This window comes from Podarcis tiliguerta (assembly GCF_965153285.1).
Source record: "Podarcis tiliguerta genome assembly, chromosome: 6".
NCBI lineage: Eukaryota > Metazoa > Chordata > Lepidosauria > Squamata > Lacertidae > Podarcis > Podarcis tiliguerta.
In genome coordinates this window covers 27,558,716-27,579,274 of record NC_139539.1, presented here as the reverse complement: position 1 = coordinate 27,579,274, position 20,559 = coordinate 27,558,716, and the positions used below count along the sequence as shown (strand labels likewise).

The window sequence follows — 20,559 nt, the reverse complement described above, 5'->3', positions numbered from 1 at the left end:
ATTATTAGTGTGATCCTAAACACATGTGACACTGTGGTCTAAAACCACTGAGCCTCTTGGGTTTGCCGATCAGAAGGTTGGTGGTTCTAACCCATGTGATGGGGTTTGCTCCTGTTGTTCTGTCCCAGCTTCTGTCAACCTAGCAGTTCGAAAGCATACCAGTGCAAGTAAATAAATAGTTACCGCTGTGGCAGGAAGGTAAACAACGTTTCTGTATGCTCTGGCTTCCATCATGGTGTTCTGTTGCGCCAGAAGCAGTTTCACAGAAGCAGTTTAGTCATGCTGGCCACATGACCTGGAAAGCTGTCTGTGGACAAACGCTGGCTCCCTTGGCCTGAAAGCGAGATGAGCGCCGCAACCCCATAGTTGACTTTGACTGGACTTAACCATCCAGGGGTCCTTTACCTTTACCTATTATTATTAGTGTGATCCTAAACATGTTTATTCAGAAGTATTTTATTTATTTAGTATTGGCCTATTTGCCCAATCCTATAGGTGATATACGACACAAATCAAGCAATCCAATAAAGTATTAAATTGGAAGAACACACACACACACACACAGAGAGAGAGAGAGAGAGAGAGAGAGAGAATAATCTCATGGGACAAAAATAGAATGCCATGGTCAAAGCAGAGACTAAGCTAATAATATGAGATTTAAGAAATTAAAAAATAAAATAAAATTACAGTGTTTAAAAAAGCCAGGGTGAACATAAAGGTTTTTGCTTATGCCTAGGTACTTGTGCATTGGATTGCAACTGTAAACACATTGTATGTGACTTCTGTCATTGGCAGATCTAACTCAGTCAATCCACCATTGCTCTTTTCAAGGAAGCTTTTTGACTCCTTAGGCTTTTGGAACCAAAAGAAAAAAAGGATTGCATGGCCAAAATTATTGGCTTTTTTTGTAAATGGCAGGACGCTTATGTGCACACAGACCTCCATACATGCAGGTGTTGCACTATCAGTTTAGAATTGATACCTACAGAATTGATACCTTTATACCTACAGTACCGTTAGTCAAAGTAGCCGGAAAAGTTTTAGGAAAGGGCAACCAAAACAAATATGGGGATGGAGTGACTAAAGTTTGCAGCATCTGGGATGTTTTGGATTGGAGAAGAGGCAAGGGCTCATCCAGACTTCCCTTGGTGCTGTGATTTCCAGGCACAGGTCTGAGTGGTTCTTCTTTAGTCCCCGCCACTTTCCCTTGGAAAACCCACTGTTTTCCGCTGAATCTGAACAAACATGAATCCGCTGAAAACCCACCTGCCGTTCATTCCGATTCAGCAGTAAACAGTGGCTTGTTCCCGGGGAAAGCGGAGGGACAAAATAAAAACCACTCAAACTTGTGCCTGGTAATCACGGCACAAACAGAATCTGGATGAGCCTTTGAGGTGACATGATAGAAGCAGGGCTGTCTTAAGCATATCTGGCGCCGTGGTGCAAAGATCCCTCTGGCGCCCCAACCCCCGTTTCCCAGAGTTGTTGACCTTTTCCCAAGCCTCTGAGGCGATCGCTCTCCTCCCGCGGGGGCTTGGGAAGGAAGCTGCATGTCCGCCAGCCATATGGTTGACAGGCCACAGCTGGCAGGTGTGCAGGAGGGAAAGGGGAGGCCGCTGGCAAAGCTGCACAGCTCCCCCACTCGCTGGGGCACCCCTGAGAGGCCGGTGCCCTGGCGCAACACACCAGTAAACCCAATGCGAAAGACGGATCTGGATAGAGGTTTATCAAATAATACACAGCATGGCAAAGTGGGTGGAGAAAAGTTTTTCTTCTTTCCTAACCTGGGAACATATGGACATCTGAATGCTGGAAGATTCAGGACAGATAAAATAAAGTACTTCTCCATGTACCACACAGTGATGCTATGGAACTCATTCCCCCAAGATGTAGTGATGGCCACTGAGGATTAGACAAATGAATGGAGGAGAAGACTATCAATGGCTACTAACAACAATGGTTATAGTCTATCTCCTCTGTCAAAGGAAGCATGCCTCTGAATACCAACTGCTAGGAATCAGAAGTGGGGAGAGTGCTGCTGTGTTCAGGTCCTGCTTTCAGGCTTCCCAGAGGCATCTGGCTGGGCACTGTGAGAGTGGTCCTTTCCCCTGACCCAGCAGCTTCTTTTTATGTTCTTATGCCCTCAAAGTTGCATCTATCCAAGCCCGTCAGTCTGTGTACATAGAACCTTAAGTACCGTATTTTTCGCCCTATAGGACGCACTTTTTCCCCTCCAAAAATGAAGGGGAAATGCGTGTGCGTCCTATGGGGCGAATGCAGGCTTCGCGGACCTCTCCGCAAGCAGCGGGAGCGCTCCCGCTGCTTGCGGAGAGCTGCCTGCATGCTGAAGCCTGCGCGCGCTGAGCTCAGCGCGTCCAGGCTTCGCGGACCTCTCCGCAAGCAGCGGGAGCGCTCCCGCTGCTTGCGGAGAGCTGCCTGCATGCTGAAGCCTGCGCGCGCTGAGCTCAGCGCGCCCAGGCTTCGCGGACCTCTCCGCAAGCAGCGGGAGCCAGCGCTGGGCTCCCACGGCTTGCAGAGAGCTGCCTGTTTGGGGGCTGGGGTCGAGGGAAGCTTGAGCTTCCCCAACCCCGCACCTGGGGGGGAAAATAATTTTTTCCCTTTATTTCCCCCCCAAAAAACTAGGTGCACCTTATGGGACGGTGCGTCCTATAGGGCGAAAAATACGGTACTTCTCTCAGTTTAGTTAATGTATTTGTAATTTTATAAACACCCATTCCTACAACATCCTGGTTCTACATCCTCTTTGTGCTGGTATCTTGGCAGCTTGAACTGGACTTCACAAAACCAGTACTGTACTTAAAACACAGAAGCAACCTTTATTTCTCTGTGGCCAGCAGATGGCACTAAGCCTTGCATTTTTACAAACTAGCAAGACAAGTGACTTCCTTTATTGGCCATTTACTAAAGCTATCAAGAATTCTGCTGGAGCCTTGGCTACTACATTGCGCGTATGCGGGTTCTTTTTGAACTTAGATCCCCTCTGCCCTCTCAGGGGTGAATGAGTAGGGTACAGACAGGAGAAGGTTGGGAAGGAAAGTGTAGGACCTTAGACCTGCCCGCGGACTGTCTCACCAGAGTGGTCCATGCTCTGGTTATCTCCCGCTTGCACTACTGCAATGTGCTCTAAGTGGGGCTACCTTTGAAGGTGACCCGGAAACTACAACTAATCCAGAATGCGGCACCTACACTGGTGACTGGGGGCAGCCTCTGAGACCATATAACACAGGTCCTGAAAGACCTACATTGGCTCCCAGTACATTTCCGAGCACAATTCAAAGTGTTGGTGTTGACCTTTAAAGCCCTAAACAACCTCGGTCCAGTATACCTGAAGGAGAGTCTCCACCCCCCATCATTCTGCCCAGACACTGAGGTCCAGCGCCGAGGGCCTTCTGGTGGTTCTCTCACTGCGAAAAGCAAAGCTGCAGGGAACCAGGCAGAGGGCCATCTTGGTAGTGGCACCCGCCCTGTGGAATGCCCTCCCACCAGATGTCAAGGAAATAAACAACTATCTGACTTTTAGAAGAGATCTGAAGGCAGCCCTGTTCAGGGAAGTTTTTAATGTGTGACATTTTAATGTATTTTTAATCTTTGTTGGAAGCCGCCCAGAGTGGCTGGGGAAGCCCAGCCAGATGGGCGGGGTACAAATAATGAATTATTATTATTATTATTATTATTATTATTATTATTATTATTCATCTCTTCTATTAATCTACATGGAGAATAAAGTGCAGTCGAAGTCACCTTCCAGTCCAACCCTCAATGGGCAGGAAACTCTCAAGGGCCACTTTGCATGTTCACAAGGATGCTATTGGAAATAGGGAGGGCAATAAAGCTGTCTTAAATGTTTTTTATACTAGTCTCCATGCTGACTGCAGGGCATGGAAACTTGTAGAATTCTATATATACTGGTTGTTGGAAACCAAAGGAAGGGAGAGTGCTCTTGTGCCTGGGTCCTGTTTGCCACCTTTCCATGGGCATCTGGCTTGATCTAGCAGGTTCTTCTTATGTTTTTATGATGTCATTTTACACATTACAGCTGTGCTGGGAATCACCAGCCGCGTGGAGGCTATTTCCAGGACCTCCCATGTGGTGAATATAACTTATAGACTGGCTCTCAGTTTGTTTATTTTTGTCTGAGGTCTTGCAATCCCTCTGTCCTAGCAGCATAGCTGTCAACTTTTCCCTTTTTTAAAGGGAAATTCCCTTATTCCGAATAGGATTCCTCACAAGAAAAGGGAAAAGTTGACAGCTATGCCTAGCAGGGAGTAAGCACACCTCAACACCTTTTTCTAATAATTTTGTGGAAGTTCCACCTCAACATCTTTTGCACCCTCATCCTTCTAACCATAACCAGGAAAATCAGCTGTGAAATGGTGCTCATCTCAGCCCTAGCTTAAGTGTACAAATGCACTTTAATCAAATGTTCTGCAGGACCCACTATCAGGTACTAAATATGTGAATGGAACAATATATAATGCGAAAAGCTTGGTCCTTAGGGTTGTGAACAAAGGAGTCACAATTCTAGGTCAGCTTCAGAATACTATTCATGTGACAATGCCATTCTATCACCCACCGGTTTCAAATGGTCATATGGTCTCCATCTTCCCTACAGCCCTTTAAGCATCCCTGAGAAGGAATAAGATGGATATAGCTCATACTATATTTCATTGATCTGGATTAAATTGTGATAAACCTTTTTATATATATAAAAAACCAAAAACTAATCAAACTCATTACATATGTTAACTGACTCACCAATGCCAGGATTTCTGTACTATCAACAACTGTTTTTGTGAATGAACACCATTAATGATGCAATTATTACCCTCTCTGTCCCTTCTGCATTTCTTTTCCCTCTGAGCCCACTATTTAATCTCAGTTCTACCCTCCACTATGTGCCTATAACCCAGGACAAACTGAACAGTGAAATCTAGGAATGCCACAATACATGTCAGTTTTTGAGGCACCTGAGCCATTACCACCAAAGATGCAGGTATTCACAGAGTACCAGGTAGGGCTGAAATGAGAAGGCAGTACCTGTGTGTGGTGCTTTGCTCGCTCAGTGACTGTTGAGTGGCCTTGAGGTAACTCTGCCTCCGTGCTGCAGTTTTGGGGGATGGCTTGGGGCTGGTTTCCGAGTCTTCGCTGTCATCGTCCCCCATGGCTTTGATATAACTCCCACTCCGCATACGCCGGCATGGGATTTCATTGTCCTTGTCCCTAGTCAAGGTATTATTCCAGTCTCCCTGAGGCACCTGCAAAAGCAACAGAACACAGAGATAGCATTTGGTAAGGAAAGGAAAAAAGCAGGAGATGGAGGGACCATTTGGAGACCTACAAAAGAGCAGGACATCAACTAATCCAGTCCAGCCTCCTGTACCTATTTAACAGTGACAGGTTCCTGGTGAGGCAGATTGATGCAGGTAGGGAAGCCTTCGTAAACAACATGCATGTTACTACTAATGCTTAATGGAGTAAGCACAAAGCAATTCCTTCTTGGTCAGCTTAGGCTGTGAAGCCTGACTTTTAGTCACCTCTTAGCCTATATTATCTGTCTTAACCTTTATAATGCCAGCTGTTAGTTAGTTAATCCTTAGCCTTGGCACGAAGTACTTGAAGCGAAGCATTTAGTGTTTTTGTTTTTACTGATCCTAGCACATGGTCATGGGGGAGAAAAGGAGTTTTATTTTCCCACTATGTGCTAGCTAGCAAATGCCATCCTTGCTATATGTAGTCGGGGAACTCCCTGCTGACCTGACCAAAGGCTGATATGAGACAAAAGCAAAGAGAAGGACAATGCATTGTTTGAGGGGTTGCAGTTTTCCGTCCATTTACCTGGAAACAAAAAATATTGAACTTAGCAGGACTTATGTCTGAGTAGACATGTAAAGCATTGTGCTGTAAGTGTCCAAATGAATTCTCCTTTTCTAATGTTGTTCCAGTGCATAATAATGACCTTGTCCCCCACCCTTTTAAACAGATTAAGAAGAGTTGTGCTGGATTGGACTAAGCATCCATCTCATGTAGTATGTTAGAAATGCAGAAAGCTGCCCTGCCAGCTTTTTATGGCTGCATTCACATCCACCCAACATTTCCCTAAACTGTTAATTTCCACATTATATTTGAGCTTTCATATGACATAAAATGGACTTCCAGAAAATTAATGGAAATTAGTACATGTTTAGTGCTCATTTCAGATTTATTATTATTATTATTATTCCAGCAAAATTCCATTTGCATCTCCTTTAACCTGGAAAATCACTGGAGTAAAGTGATGGAATTTGGGGCAGTATACCCACATACAGTTCTTTCATGTTGTTGTCGTGTGTTAATGATGGGGGAACAGAAATACTGTACACAGGTGCAGAAAGAGTAGGGGAGCAATGACATTACCCAATGGTGTGAATGAAATTTAGCATGACATGCCACAGTTCCGTAACACAACTGGTACTGCAGTATGAAAGGAACTTTAGAAAATGGAACAGAAGCACTAGCTTTATAATCAGAAAAAAAAAAACAACCCTAACATAATATTCCCCACATTTCAATGCACACTCTTTGTCCAACTAGCCCAGGTCACAGGCGTGGCTGGTGTGATGAACCTGCACAATTCTAACCTCACTGCCTCCATACCCTACTCCTACCCTGTTCCAGTAAGTGGCACAGCTGCAACACTGCCCTCAAATTAAAAGGATGTCCACTATAAATCAGGACACACACATAAAACATTGACATTTATTTTTAAAAAGTTCAAAGAAACATAAATATGATTCTTTAAAATCTATTGCAAGGCACATGCCCATCCTGATCACAGATGAAAGTCTTATTCTTATATGATACGGATGGAGAACACGTGGTCCTACAGAGGTTGTTTGATGACAACTATCCTTCCTCACCATGTTGGCTAAGATTGATGGGAGCTGGCGATTAACAGCATCCAAAGGGCCCCAGGCTCCTCATTCTTGACATATGAGATCTGTGTAGTCTCAGCACACAGAAAATATCACAAGGTTGCCTATTTGCATTCATTTCTTGTGCATCCTCCAGGGCCACCAACCACCTGCCTCTACAGAGGATGGGAAAGTGGCAGCAAAAGAAGTCCATGATGGGCTTGTGGATGTTGCATTCTTCTGCCTGTTCTTGTAGAAAGCAAAAAGGCTCCAGTGACAGATCGCCCTAATAAGACTCCTGTATCTTGTTCTCCTCAAACTACCGCTGGGGTGATTGGCTTTGACCTTTCCTAATGAAGGAGACACAAGCCTTCTGAAAGCACTTTACCACTAGCTGCCTTGGAGTCACGTCTGACTGGAGATTAGACCATTTGGGGGGGGGGGGGCGGAGATTTCCGACCTGCCTTTGCTTCAACTTGTTAATTTCACACCGGGAGGGAAAAAAAAGAAGAAGAACTGCCTGCCTGGAGATGAAAAGCAGCTCTCCCAAGTGGCAGTACGCACTGCTGCATGACCAATGTAAGGCTGGGGGAGGGAAAGCGCCGTCAGGTGTAATCAGGAAACATCCGAGACCAGAGAGAAGCAGGCAGAAGGAAACCGAGGAATCTCTTTTGCCAGCTGCTCGCAGTCGAGTTGGAAGCTGCTTCTCATATTACACGTTTAAGTGAACACTTCCCAAATCTGAAACAAATAAGCGTCAAGTGTGAAGGAGAGAGCCCCATGTTTAAGAAACACGTGCATTTCTTCCCAGAGGGGTAACCGTCTTAGGCTGTGTACACATTACCGGATGAAAAAGCAGCAAGGTTGTGTTTTTTCTCTCCATTAGAATCAAAGCTGGTTCGAGGGGGAAATGCATCAAAATCTGGCAATTCATAGGAAACAACAGGATGAATACATGATGGATTGTGGTGAACATTGTGTGGATGCTGTTTTTCAAAGTAGTGGCAGGACTGCACTGGATGCAGAGTAAGCAGGATGCTCCATTGTCAAACAGCTCTCAACATCAGAAAGACATTTTGACCAAACATTAGGAAAGGAGAGCATATGGGTGTTTCCTTCCTTCCTTCCTTCCTTCCTTCCTTCCTTCCTTCCTTCCTTCCTTCCTTTCTTCCCTTTCTTCCCTTTCTTCCTTCTTTCTTTCTTTCTTTCTTTCTTTCTTTCTTTCTTTCTTTCTTTCTTTCCCTTTTTCCTCCTCACTTTTTCATGTCTAATTTTACCCTGTGGAGGTGTGACAAGATTCTCCTCACCATTTGACAGGGCACTATGGATAACAGACTTACCATGTGGCTGTGCAAACTGGGATATGTTAACCACTTGGTAAATGATAATCTGTGTGAACTGTATTGGCTTCAGATAGTTCAGAATACGGCAGCCAGATCACCGGCTAAGGTAAAGGTAAAGGGACCCCTGACCATTAGGCCCAGTCGTGACCGACTCTGGGGTTGTGGCACTCATCTCGCTTTATTGGCCGAGGGAGCCGGCATACATGTGGCTAGCATGACTAAGCAGCTTCTGGTGAACCAGTCACGGAAACACCGTTTACCTTCCCGCCAGAGCGGTACCTATATATCTACTTGCACTTTGACGTGCTTTTGAACTGCTAGGTTGGCAGGAGCAGGGACTGAGCAACGGGAGCTCACCCCGTCGCGGGGATTCGAACCGCCGACCTTCTGATCGGCAAGCCCTAGGCTCTGTGGTTTAACCCACAGCGCCACCCGCGTCCCTCTATTTCAGTATATATAAATAAATAATAAAAAGGAAAGGTGAGCAGAGCTCTTGAACTGGGGCACTAGTCTTTCCCACTATGGTGAGATGTATTTCTGCTTCAGTCTTGGTAATTCTTTCTAAACTTGCACCTGTAGATATAAATTAGCATGTGCTAATCTGTCTCCTCCCCCCCACCCCCAGTGATGCATTTCCTCTTTGTTGGTGATGTGTGTATAACCATCATAAGTGCTCTTCCATTCTTCCAAACCATGTTTCTGAAGGGCTTTCCTGAACTGAATGTGTGACTTTGCTTTCTAGGAATGCATGTAACATATATGTATGTACATATATTTAAGTGTGTGTGCACGTGTGCATAGACTTTGCAGACTCTCTGAAAGAGCAAAATTAAATCATAAGCTTTGTCATTGCTATCAGGGGGAGAAAAATTCAACAGCCATTCCTTTCTCACAGTACTCTCTGATGTTCTCTACCAATTAGGCACAGTTCCTGATGGATCAAGAGGGAGGAAACTGAGCTGGAAAAGGACCAAATATATTTTGAGTGTGCGGCAGCAAGGAAGTGGGTGAAAAAAGGAGAGATGGGAGACCAGCATGGGCATATCAAGGTCAGAAAGCTCTTCTACTAGAAGCTAGATCAACTCCATGCAGATGGAAGGGAGCAAATGGTGCAGTTTGCTGAAGACTGTGACACAGAGAGCCAGTGGGATCTCCCAGGAGCACAGTTTGGGTCTCTATTCTCAGCAAGGGAAGTGAGTCTCATTTAGTGGGACTGGTGCATAGAACACTGACCTCAGTTTTGATTTTCAACATCTGGGATTCTGCACACTGCAGAGAACCACACTGCTATAGATACCTTAATGTTATGCAGCCTTGTATTTAAGGACAAGCCTTGCAGTCATAGGTGAGAAGGGACTGAAGGCAGGCAGGCAGGTAAATGTCAGAATTTCATGCTGGTGAGTGTACAGGCTGACAGAGAAGGGCTCTGATCCTCCTTTATGCCTGGTATAGAAACCAAGCAGGCTACCAGAGAGGGAAAAGCCCCTCCCATTTGAAATTGCTATCTTCAGCAGGTGGCACAAAGAGAATGAACACTCAGGGATTGGGGATCCATACTTGGAACCATTTACATGAAGGACATACCCAGTGGGCTCTGCCAGTTTTGTTCTGTATCGATTTAAATTGTATTTTTTTAAAAATACCCCCCCCCATAAAATAAATTCAAAAAGAGAAAAGAAAAGGCCAGTCCCCCACATCCAGCTAAAAAAAGGCAGTGGGCTGTTGGAGGAAGGACAAATCTCTCCACCCCTCCTTTTCCAGCTGCCAGCCGGGTAGTATTTTATTTATCTGTACATTTTGCTGACTAGTGCCTTTCAGGGTTTCAGAGCAATTTCAGACGGTTGCTGTTTTGGGGTGAGGTTCAATCACATGCTGGCAAATGCAAGTTGTGCAATCAACGTTGATTTAGATATTGAGCAACAAAGCCACCCACAATCCCCAAATCAGATTTTTTTTTTATTTTTTTTTTGCAATAAGGAAAGTGATGGGAAAATGCACTGCAAAGTGTGGGATAACATTTGTTTGATGCAACATCATCTCCCAGCAATCAAATCATAATGAATGTTCAATCAATACCCAATGCCGTCTGATCTCCCTGCAAATAAATCAGGACGAACGCTCCATAAGGAGGTTGTCTGGAAACAACATTATTTACAAGGCTGCCTTGAAACCAGCTGTAACATGGACAAAGGAGAGGGAAGAGGATTCTGTTGCTGAGGATATGCACCTCTGTTGTAATTTTTAAATTTATTTTTACACTTTTGACAACTTCTCTTTTCACAGTGCAAAGAATAGTTCCAATGATCTTAAATGCACTCAGGCTTCACATCAGAGCATATATTCTGGAGCTTCTCAAAAACATCCCTGCACACTTCTCTTAATTCACGCACTCTGCCCTGCTAGCATTCACACAGAAATGCAGAAACCTATAGGCAGAGACAGACTCTTTGAAATGTGCCACAGAATGATTAGATGCAATCAGCAAACAGGGCTCCTGCCTTTTTAATATTACACCGAAGAGAGATTTCCCCAGCTATAGCTTCTTTCACTCTGGTAGCACAACGCTCTAAAAAGCTGCCTCTGATGAAATTCCTTCTTCTAAACTACTGCAAAAACTCGACCCTCTCTTGCAGCTGCTCACCCTACTGCAAAGGCTTGAGTCATTCTGCCCATGGCACTGGCTTAGCTATCATGATGTAGTTGGCTATGATAATTGAAAACAGGGCTACCACTCCATGCTGGAAGCGCTGTTAGGGTCATTCATAAATGCTCTCAAATCCTGCCATTCTACTGTCAAGAATGGTGTGAAAATAAAAAACAAAAATAAAAAAGTCAAATTAACTTCTGAATTGTAATTTTGATTTTACAATTTCCCACAGTCTGAACCTTGAAGCATATTTATATCTCAGTCCTGCCTCTCATCAATATTTCCATATTTCCATATCTTGATTTTATCTCTCCAAACTTCTTTGTCTCTGGGTCTGCGATCCTCAATCATGTCAGAAATCAGATAACCTTTCGTCCGTCGATTTTTACTGGATTATGATTTGATATGTTAATTGGATGTCTTTTATTGGAAAATTAATAAACGTTCTAACAACAACAACAAAAAGCATGGGGTAGACAACTCTCCCCTACCCCGCATTGAGGACCACATTCTACCTGCAGTAGTTTTTTTGGGTCACGTACTGATTGTGGGCAAAACCGAAGCCCGCAATCACTGGGCCAGAACCATAAGTGCATGAAGTTACCATTTTCTCACATTTCCCTAATCTCTGGTACCTAGCAGCAGCCAGTGGAATGATGGTGCTTACATGACCTCCTATCACCTGGCATTACTGTGGCTTACTGGGAGGGAAAATGGCAATATGGTAGTGAGGTCAGCGTGGTGCAAACACATTGGCATGTTTCCACTGCACTGACCTCACCACCAACTTGCCCTTTCCCCCCTTCCTCCTGGTAAGTTGTAGTGACGCTGGTGACAGGAGATCAAGTGAGTACTGCTGTCTCACTGCCTGCTAGTGCTGCCATCCACTATTCCTTATCTCTTCTGTCTTTTTGATACCTTCTTCTCCCCTCCCCTATTTCCCCATGGGCTGCTAGTGGAGGAATAGGTCACCCTTGCCAGAAGTGTGAAGCAATTGCTTGTAGAGGCCTTTTGATAGTGGGCCACAGGTTGCACATCCTTGGCCTAGATTAACAACACAAATGATGGAAGGGAATTCCATTGAGTTTCAAGGTGGGCATAATCTAGATTTATGAATAGTTTTATGAATAAGGGCCATGTTTCTTAAAGAGCCAGCCCATTCTCTTTCACATAAATCAGAATTTTTTAAGCTTGAAAATAAAGGCTTTTTTCAACTTATAAACAACAGCCACCTAGTTAATCCCTTTGAGATTTTCAGTTTGTGACTAATTTTCAGATTTCTATTCATCTCTCCCTGGAAAACATCTATATTAAAAAACAACAACCCTGCCTTGATTGTTTACCTGGGAATATGAATGATGGTGTGTGACATCATACAATGGATCTTTCAGCTGAACAGAATTTGCATATAAAATAGGCATGCATTCATTTTAGCTGATCGATTAATACTTTTTCTTGATTCGTCATTCATTAAACTCCTATGGAACCTTTTGCTTACAGTCAAAGAAAGCTTCATTGGGAAGGTGAATCCATGGAAATCGGGAACCTGCCCCAACAAGTGCAGTCCCAATCCAGGAATATGATTAGTAGAGTTGCTAGTCAGCTGGGCATGCGCCAGCACTCTCAAAGAGAGGGAGGTTCAATGGGGAAACAGTGAGAAGACTCAAGGAAGAACACAAGGCACAGAATGGCAACACAAAAAGGCAAGGCAGCAAGAACTGCAGAGTTCACCCAGTACATTTTGTTCCACAACATGGCTCTATCATGTTACTGGGAAGTAGACAAGTGGGGGGATGGCTTGAATGCAAGTGGAGAAAAACTCCAGGTGAATCAACCAAAAAACCCAAAATACAACCAAAAATAGAGTACTTTGATGCCTCCATTGTATCCTCACTATGCCATCCAGGGGAGCTTTTCTGGGTAGTACAGGGCCTTTTATACTTTGGCCCAAAAGAGGTGGAGGAACTGACAGTGACCCACTGTGACTTGCTTATGAAGCCATTCAGTTGAACTTTATGAGAAGTTATGAACTTTACTGCAGATATTTTGTTCCAATTTAGTTTTGTGGCTACATCCTAGGAGAAGGAAAGAAATGTTGTTGTTGACATGCCCAAGTTTTTGAACCTAAGTATGCCAACTGAGTTTTCTACTGTATACTTTGCTCCCCTCCCCTTCCAAAACCCTTCTTGGTGCACTAAGGATGCTATGCCTTCAGCGCATGCCTGACTGACCTCTGTGGAAGCTCAGCACCAAGAGGATTATTATGCTCAGGAAATGTATGCTTCTCGAGAAGTTATTAATTACCTATTATTTCTATCCTAGGATAATGAGTGGGTTGGAGAAAAGGGGGGGGGGGGGAGAGAAGAGGAAGCTTCGAGCACTGCAGCGAATCTCCCATTGCCTCAAATGTGCCAGGAGCATCCCTGATCACCCAAAGAAACAGAGCGTAAACAGAAAGAGAGAAGCAGCTGAGTGGAAAATCCACCTTCCAATCTGAGGGCTTTTGCAGCAGAGAGACTCTCTGGAGTCAGCTAGTGAAGAAAATTTAAGGATAGGATTCTCTGTGTATTATACAAAGAACATGTATCTGGATTCCCACAAATACATGTTATGGAGAATATAAGTTAAGTGTTTAATTTGCATAACAACCAGCCATTATGCACATTCACCAGACCTCATGGAGAATGTGTATATAATCTATCCATGAAGAGGAAATTGTGCACATTCTCCAGACACTTGGAAATTATGCAGAGTTCCCAATAGGCTTTGGTGGATGTGAACATCTCAGTTGAATTTTGTACAATATCAGGCTAATATGCATAAACTCCAACGGATCTTGGGGGGGGATGAGCATATGTCAAAGCTATGGTTTTCCCAGTAGTGATGTATGGAAGTGAGAGCTGGACCATAAAGAAGGTCGATCGCCGAAGAATTGATGCTTTTGAATTATGGTGCTGGAGGAGACTCTTGAGAGTCCCATGGACTGCAAGAAGATCAAACCTATCCAGTCTGAGGAAAATCAGCCCTGAGTGCTCACTGGAAGGACAGATCCTGAAGCTGAGGCTCCAATACTTTGGCCACCTCATGAGAAGAGAAGACTCCCTGGAAAAGACCCTGATGTTGGGAAAGATGGAGGGCACAAGGAGAAGGGGACGACAGAGGATGAGATGGTTGGACAGTGTTCTCAAAGCTACAAACATGAGGTTGACCAAACCGCAGGAGGCAGTGGAAGACAGGAGTGCCTGGCGTGCTCTGGTCCATGGGGTCACGAAGAGTTGAACACGACTAAATGACTAAACAACAACTGCACTTGGTACATTCTCCTGGCAATATGGACATTCTCAATTTAGTATGCATAATCTCCAAGGAATACATTTCTCCCCTATCTCTTGTTCAGAAGTATGCACTCTTGTGGGGTCAGAAGGAAAGGAAATTTAGAAAAGTATAGAAGGTAATAATTATGTTTTGAACAATGGTCATTCACAAAATGACAACACAGACATTTAGTCATTAGCACATTTAGTGCTATAACCTCCCCCAACCTATATACCTGCAATATGCTTCATGCATCTGATGTAGTGGACTGTGGTCCAAAGAAAGCTTATGCCATAATAAATTTGTTAGTCTTAAAGGTGCCACAAACCTCTTAGTTGTAATTTGACAGTGACAGTGAGAGTGAGCAGACAAACTGTCTCAGTTAAAAAAGAAAGCAAGCAATAACTCAGATTGCTTCAGGTTCTAAATTCAGTGAAGGATTTGTTTTCCCCCTCAATGATATTGCCATGTAGCTGCATTGGTTGACTATATGATGTCAATCACTATGTTGATGAGGTGATCCCTGGTCGGTTGGTATCACACAAGAGAGAAGCCTTTCACAGATAAAACAATGGGAGCTGAAGCAGCCACAGATCGAGATTGCAAATTGGCAGAAAAATATTAAACTGCTACTTGTCCATCTCAGGCTTTATTCTGGATTGACAGGACAGAAGGCATTTCAGATGATCTCAGGTGGGTTTCCCCCCCTGTATGCATGTATGAAACCCCAGACATTTGATTCTGGGATGTTCTGTCCCTTAAACATCAAACCTCTTATTTCCTAGGCTCCCAATACACCAGGCCCAACATACATATATTCCTTCAGATGAAGATCAGCATCAAGATGAAAAGGGGAGGAAATCTTGCTAAAGGCAAGGCTGAATAGCTAACAGCACTGGCATTGCAAAATGTCAAAACCTGGGACCTGGAGCTGTGATGTTGCGTCTCTGGAATACCAGTGCCTCATAGTTAATTGGAATGCCCACTAGAGTTCTTATGACACTGACTAAAGACGATCCCTTAAAATGGGAACTGTCTCTTGGAAAAAGACAATATTAAAAGCTAGTTTGTGCCTTGGGTCACTTTCAGGTAGTGCTCAGAGCCACAGCCTGCTCAGTGCCCCACAACCTGCCTACCTTGTCCCCTAGCTGCGCCCTAGGCTTCTAATTGGGTCAATGCCAGTAGCAGCAACTCCTTGCATGCTGAGTAAAGGAGCAAATGCCTGTACTTAGTATGAGAAAAGCCAAACTATGGAACTCCTTGGTGCATGGAAAACACTGGGTCAAAGAATTTAGCAGTTTCCAAAGAAGAAATAGGTATCAGTAGAAAGTGATGTCAGCAATTGCCAACTGATTATGCCAAACTCTGCCTCCATCTGCTTCCATTTTGAGACTGGCTCCGTCCCTGCACCACCATTCTGTAACTGGTGAGCTTCAGTAATTTTCAGCTGTCTCAAGCAGGCCCTAGTTTAAAAAGTCAGAACCACTGCTGTAGTCTAAAGCCATATCCACAGTCCACACTATAGACTTCAACCTGGATGATCAGTCATCCCCTCTTTCCAGGAAGCATTAGAAGCTGTAGTTTTATAAGGCTCTCAGGATGTTGTTGGACTTCAACTCTCATCAGCCCCAGACATCATGGCCAGTGGTCAGGGATGATGGGAGTTGTAGTCCAGCAACACCTGCACACCACTAGTTCTCTACCCCTGATGTGAAGGATCTAGGTTCTCCAACAGAATTCTGAAAACCTCAGATAAGGTCTCACGCAACTTAGGTTCTTGGACTTTCACTGTCCAGAAAGGTTCCATTTCATTGCATAAGCTCACGTTTCTGTCCCATAAGGCAACAACTGGGACTTCATTCAAAAAAAGAATGCCTAAGGATTCTGAAATACACTAATGTGCACTTCTGAGAGCACAAGAAAATTATCTCTCTTACCAGTATGTGAATGCAAATAGGTTAAAGCATATTCACTGTATACAGGAGTATTAATCTCTTATAAGTAGCTGTGATTGATGTACCCTTCGGTCTATACTTGAATCTTGCATGCATTTGAGGACATTGATATGAGAATGTATAGTGACTGCAGAACAACTGCGGCTCTTATATGCGAGGTTATATGAAAAGAGTGAAATGAACTTTCCAGAGAAAGTATGTGGTCAGACAGTGACAGATTAAGAAGCACAGAGGAAGGAATTTACCAAGTCCTTTCCTGAGGCTCTTTGGGTGGAATCCAGTTGCTGCTTTTGCAACTGCAGAAGGGTTTTTTCCAGGAGGGTTGTCCATTAATGGAAGATGCAATGCAACCCCTCCTATAGTCCCCAGGACCCACAAAAATCCATTTCAGAGAGTTGGCGGACTCTCCAGAACAGGATGGAAGACAGCGCTGGGTGTGTGTATGCTTTCTATAGTTGTAAGGAGGTTTTAGCAAAAAATCCCCTCCTTTCCCCTCCATTAGCGGACACCTCCACTGGATCAATAGAAACACAGGCCACTGGTCTATCTAGCTCAGACTGCATGCACTTAATGGCAGTTGCTATCCAGAGTTTCTCTCCTTGCCCTACCGGGATATTCTGGGAATGGAATCTGAGACCTTTTGCATGCAAAGTATGTACTTTAACATTGAGCTAAGGCCCTCTCCCAGCTGTGAGCACAAGAGCTTCAAATGGAATCCAATTGGATCCCATCTTCCACCTTGAAACATGCAGCCTCTCATCTACCACCATTTGCTCATAAAAACCCAGGCAATTGTATACATTGTCCATCACACATATGATCACATGCAGAAGCCCAAAAAGTTCTGCTCCATGTATTCTTCCCTGTCCTGCAAAGTAGTATTTTGCACGACAGAGAATCCTCTACTCGCCATGGCGGTCAGGCTACTGTTGGTTTACATTTACCTCAAGCTGGGGAGATGCTTAATGCTGCCCTGCTTTATGATGAAAGAACAGCAGTGCATTCTCAGCTGCAAGGAATTTGAAAGAAACCTGGTGCTGGGAGCAAAATGAACATGCTTTTCACATTGGGGAACCCTAAATAATTAAACCACAGCAGCGGGGGCCCTAATTGGGCTGGGTCCCTGCTCTGTGGTGTGCTTAGCAATATGGTTAATGAAGCCCTGTTGTTAAGCAAGGAAATGGCTGCCTCCATGAAAGAAGTGAAGGCAAGGGAAGGAATGAAAAGAATCTGACAGACAGCTCTCTGGCTGGCCCATTTCACAAGATGGCTCCGCAGAGCATTATAACTGTGGCCTGGGCAAAATCAAGAGTTGAAACAAGAGACAAGATGGCAGCCATGGAGAATGTAAGAGATCTGTTGTTACCATGCAGGTGCATTGCCGAGGGGCCATCTTTATTGCTAATGCCTTGAGCCCCGATGTTACTTTCCAGCCAATTCTGGATGATGCCCAGTTTCAGATTCATTCTTTTTTTCAAACAGGCCACAAATCAGCCATTTGGAAGTCATAGCAAATGGAACAGGTGCTGATACTGCCACCCTCAAAGGAATGAGGGAGCCGAGGGAAGGGGCGTGGCCTGGGTGAAAGGGGGTATGGCCTGCATGAGAGAGGCATGGCCTCCATAAAGGTCATGTTCTAATTTGCCTCACTGGGATGTTGGAGGGTGTGGCCTCTCAGCAGCTGACAGGTGGCCCAATCCTGCTGTGTTTTTACTGGTAGATGTTGGAGGAAAGATTCCGCTCCAACCTTCCTCAGTCCAGTGTCCTCCAGATGGTTTGGACTACAGTTCCCTTGCTGACGGGGGCTGCTGGGAGTTCTGGTCCAAAACATCTGGAAAACACAATGCTGTTTCTACTCCTTATGTGACCAATGCAGCATCCATGCAGAAGCCTACCCTACACTCTAAATGTGATCATTTCTTTTTTAGATTGGCAGTCTGACCATGGAAGAGAGTCATAAGGAAAAGGGACTCATCTCGCCCAGTTATAAGCCTTCTAAGGGGATCATGCCAGGCTGAAAGAGGCTGCCTGGATCACTTTGTGGGAATCTCCCTGCAGATTCAGTTACCGGGCAGAAGAGACAGGCGGTCTAACACCTCCCTCCTTCTGCCCATGGTACCTGTACGGTTAGAGGCTCCGAATGAGATAAAACAGTGTTTTGATAACATCTCACTTCTGTTTAATATCAAGCCTTGGAGAGTTCATAAATAAAACAAGTGCTGGCTGGGAGTTCTCATTGGCTTGAGAGCTCACAGATTTTTGCCAGTCCCTGTCACTGCTGTCTTGTCCCCAGAGGACACAGAGAGATGTGGACACTTGCTAATCAACCAGCACTTCTGCATCACCCAAACCCCACAGTGAAAACCCGTTGTCTGCTCGTTGCAGTTCTTGTATGAAATATTTTGTGCTTGTTTGACAAAGTAATAGCACCTGACACCTCTGGTTGCAATAAAGCTTCTGGGCTTTTGACTTATTTCCCACATCCCTCACTAACCTAGCACACAAAATGCTTGTGAGCTGGGTCTGTGTGTCGCTTTCCCTCAGCCATGATAAAGAGCTGCTGGATAGACAGGCTGTTGTTATGCATCCTGGGATGGTCCACCAGTCTATAGCCTCCCCGCAAAAGCCACCAGTGGTGGCTGGTACCCATTGGAACTGATGCAGTGTAAGGCAGGAGGCCAACACTAGGTGGAGCCAGAGCCAGAAACAAGCACAACCACAGCCATCGAAAGGACTGCTTAGGCAGCCATGAGAGAGTCTGGAAGGCGTCACTGTAGGTACTTGTTGATACTAAAGTGGTTTGAAACTCAAGAATGATTTTATTAAAACCGTTTAAATGGTTTTTATTGGCAGTGTTTTAAATAGTATTTTACAGTGGCACTTGGTGCTCAGGGGGATTGGTAGGGTGGAAGGCAACAGTAGGTGGCGCCAGAGCCAATGAGAGACAGAGCCAATTCATACTAGTCCTTGCTCCCATCCTCCTCCTTGCTGAGACTAAGGATGGGGAAGCTGGCAGCCAGTGCCTGGATCAGAGGCACATAAGAAGGCAGGCAAGCGCCCCATTTGCTCTAATAAGAGACCAGCCTCCACCAGTATTTTGGAAATTGCCCTAGATGATTGAATGAAGGGCTGTTTAAAAGTTGAATAAATGCTTCAATTAAACCTCTTCTCTGTACTTAGGAACAACAGACCAGTGGGCCATCTAGTCCAGTAACAGATCTTCAGCATTCTCTCCCAGTCCCACTTGGAATGCCAGGGATGGATCCTGGGAATTTCTGCATGCAAAGTGAATGCTCTACCACTGAGCCATAATCCTTCCTTGAATAATTTTATGAACAGGTGTGCAGCCAAAGGACACTGAGTCTTTCCTCTTCCTGTGGAGTGTTGGTCCCTTTCTCCTCCCTGCCCACGTGCTGCCACCTTCTCCCAGTCCAGTTCACATCCAATGGCAGTTTCTGCACAGCTCTTTGAAACCTAGCACTTCAAGCTAAGCCTAGAAATAGTCAAATGAAGATTTTCATAAATCCTCAGTTCTCTTTTTCTATATTGAATTGAAGCAAATCCCACATTTCCCACAGAGACCATTGTTCCATGATTATTTTCCCAGCTGCAAATATACTTAAAACACACACACACAGCTTCCGCTTTGAAAGTTTCTATTCTATATGACTGCACGGGGAAAGGTAGAAGAAGCTTATCCACCCAAGGCAAATAGGGGGCAAGTAGAGATTTGGATATTTTTATCTTGAATTTTTCATACCGCTGCAATAAGCTTGCAAGACCCGGTGCATAGTTTTGAACCTATTATGTTTGCAAAACTTAAAACCCCATTGACCTCTGGAATGGGGAGGCCGAGTTCTAAGCCTTGATCTCAGCAATGCTCCTCATCATATCCATTTCTAGTTTTAATCAATAACCCTGAAATGCACAACTGTGGCACTGCGCTCCTGTCTAGTGGTTTCCAGCTGACTGCTCAGGGCACAGAAGTCTCTTGTGAGGCAAGGTTAGGTCATTTCAGTCATTGCACTGTTTCCCCAGCTTCTAGAGTGGTGTGTGCGGCACTGGAAACAAATTTAAAAGCAACATAAAATGTAAGAACAGACACAAAGTCAATGCGCCTACTTTGTTTTTGTGCATGTCCTTGGTAGAGATGATTAGTCAACAGAGGGCATGACCTTTCTCTGTGCCCATTTTATCCCACAGTATCCAAACTTGGAGGATGTCCAGGCTTAGAAGCTTCAGTTCCCTGGGAGGAAATCCTTCTGGACTCAAGGGAGCTTATCTCCGCATAGAAACGTAGACAACTGTGCTGTGAATTACCAGTTACTGGGGAACAATAGTAAATTACAGACGTTGCATGCTTCTCCTGCTAGTAGCCTTCCCTTGGA

General features: G+C 44.6%; 1 protein-coding gene across 3 annotated transcripts in view; it reads right to left on the bottom strand.

The window, feature by feature from the left end:
- DLGAP4 (DLG associated protein 4) overlaps positions 1-20,559 on the bottom strand; it is a 330,445-nt gene that overhangs the window by 77,864 nt on the left and 232,022 nt on the right. For all 3 annotated transcript variants that reach the window (XM_083446808.1, XM_083446798.1, XM_083446809.1), the window contains one exon: positions 5,059-5,276. In XM_083446808.1, coding sequence (XP_083302934.1) covers positions 5,059-5,276 — 218 coding nt within the window. The remainder of the gene's footprint in view (positions 1-5,058; positions 5,277-20,559) is intronic.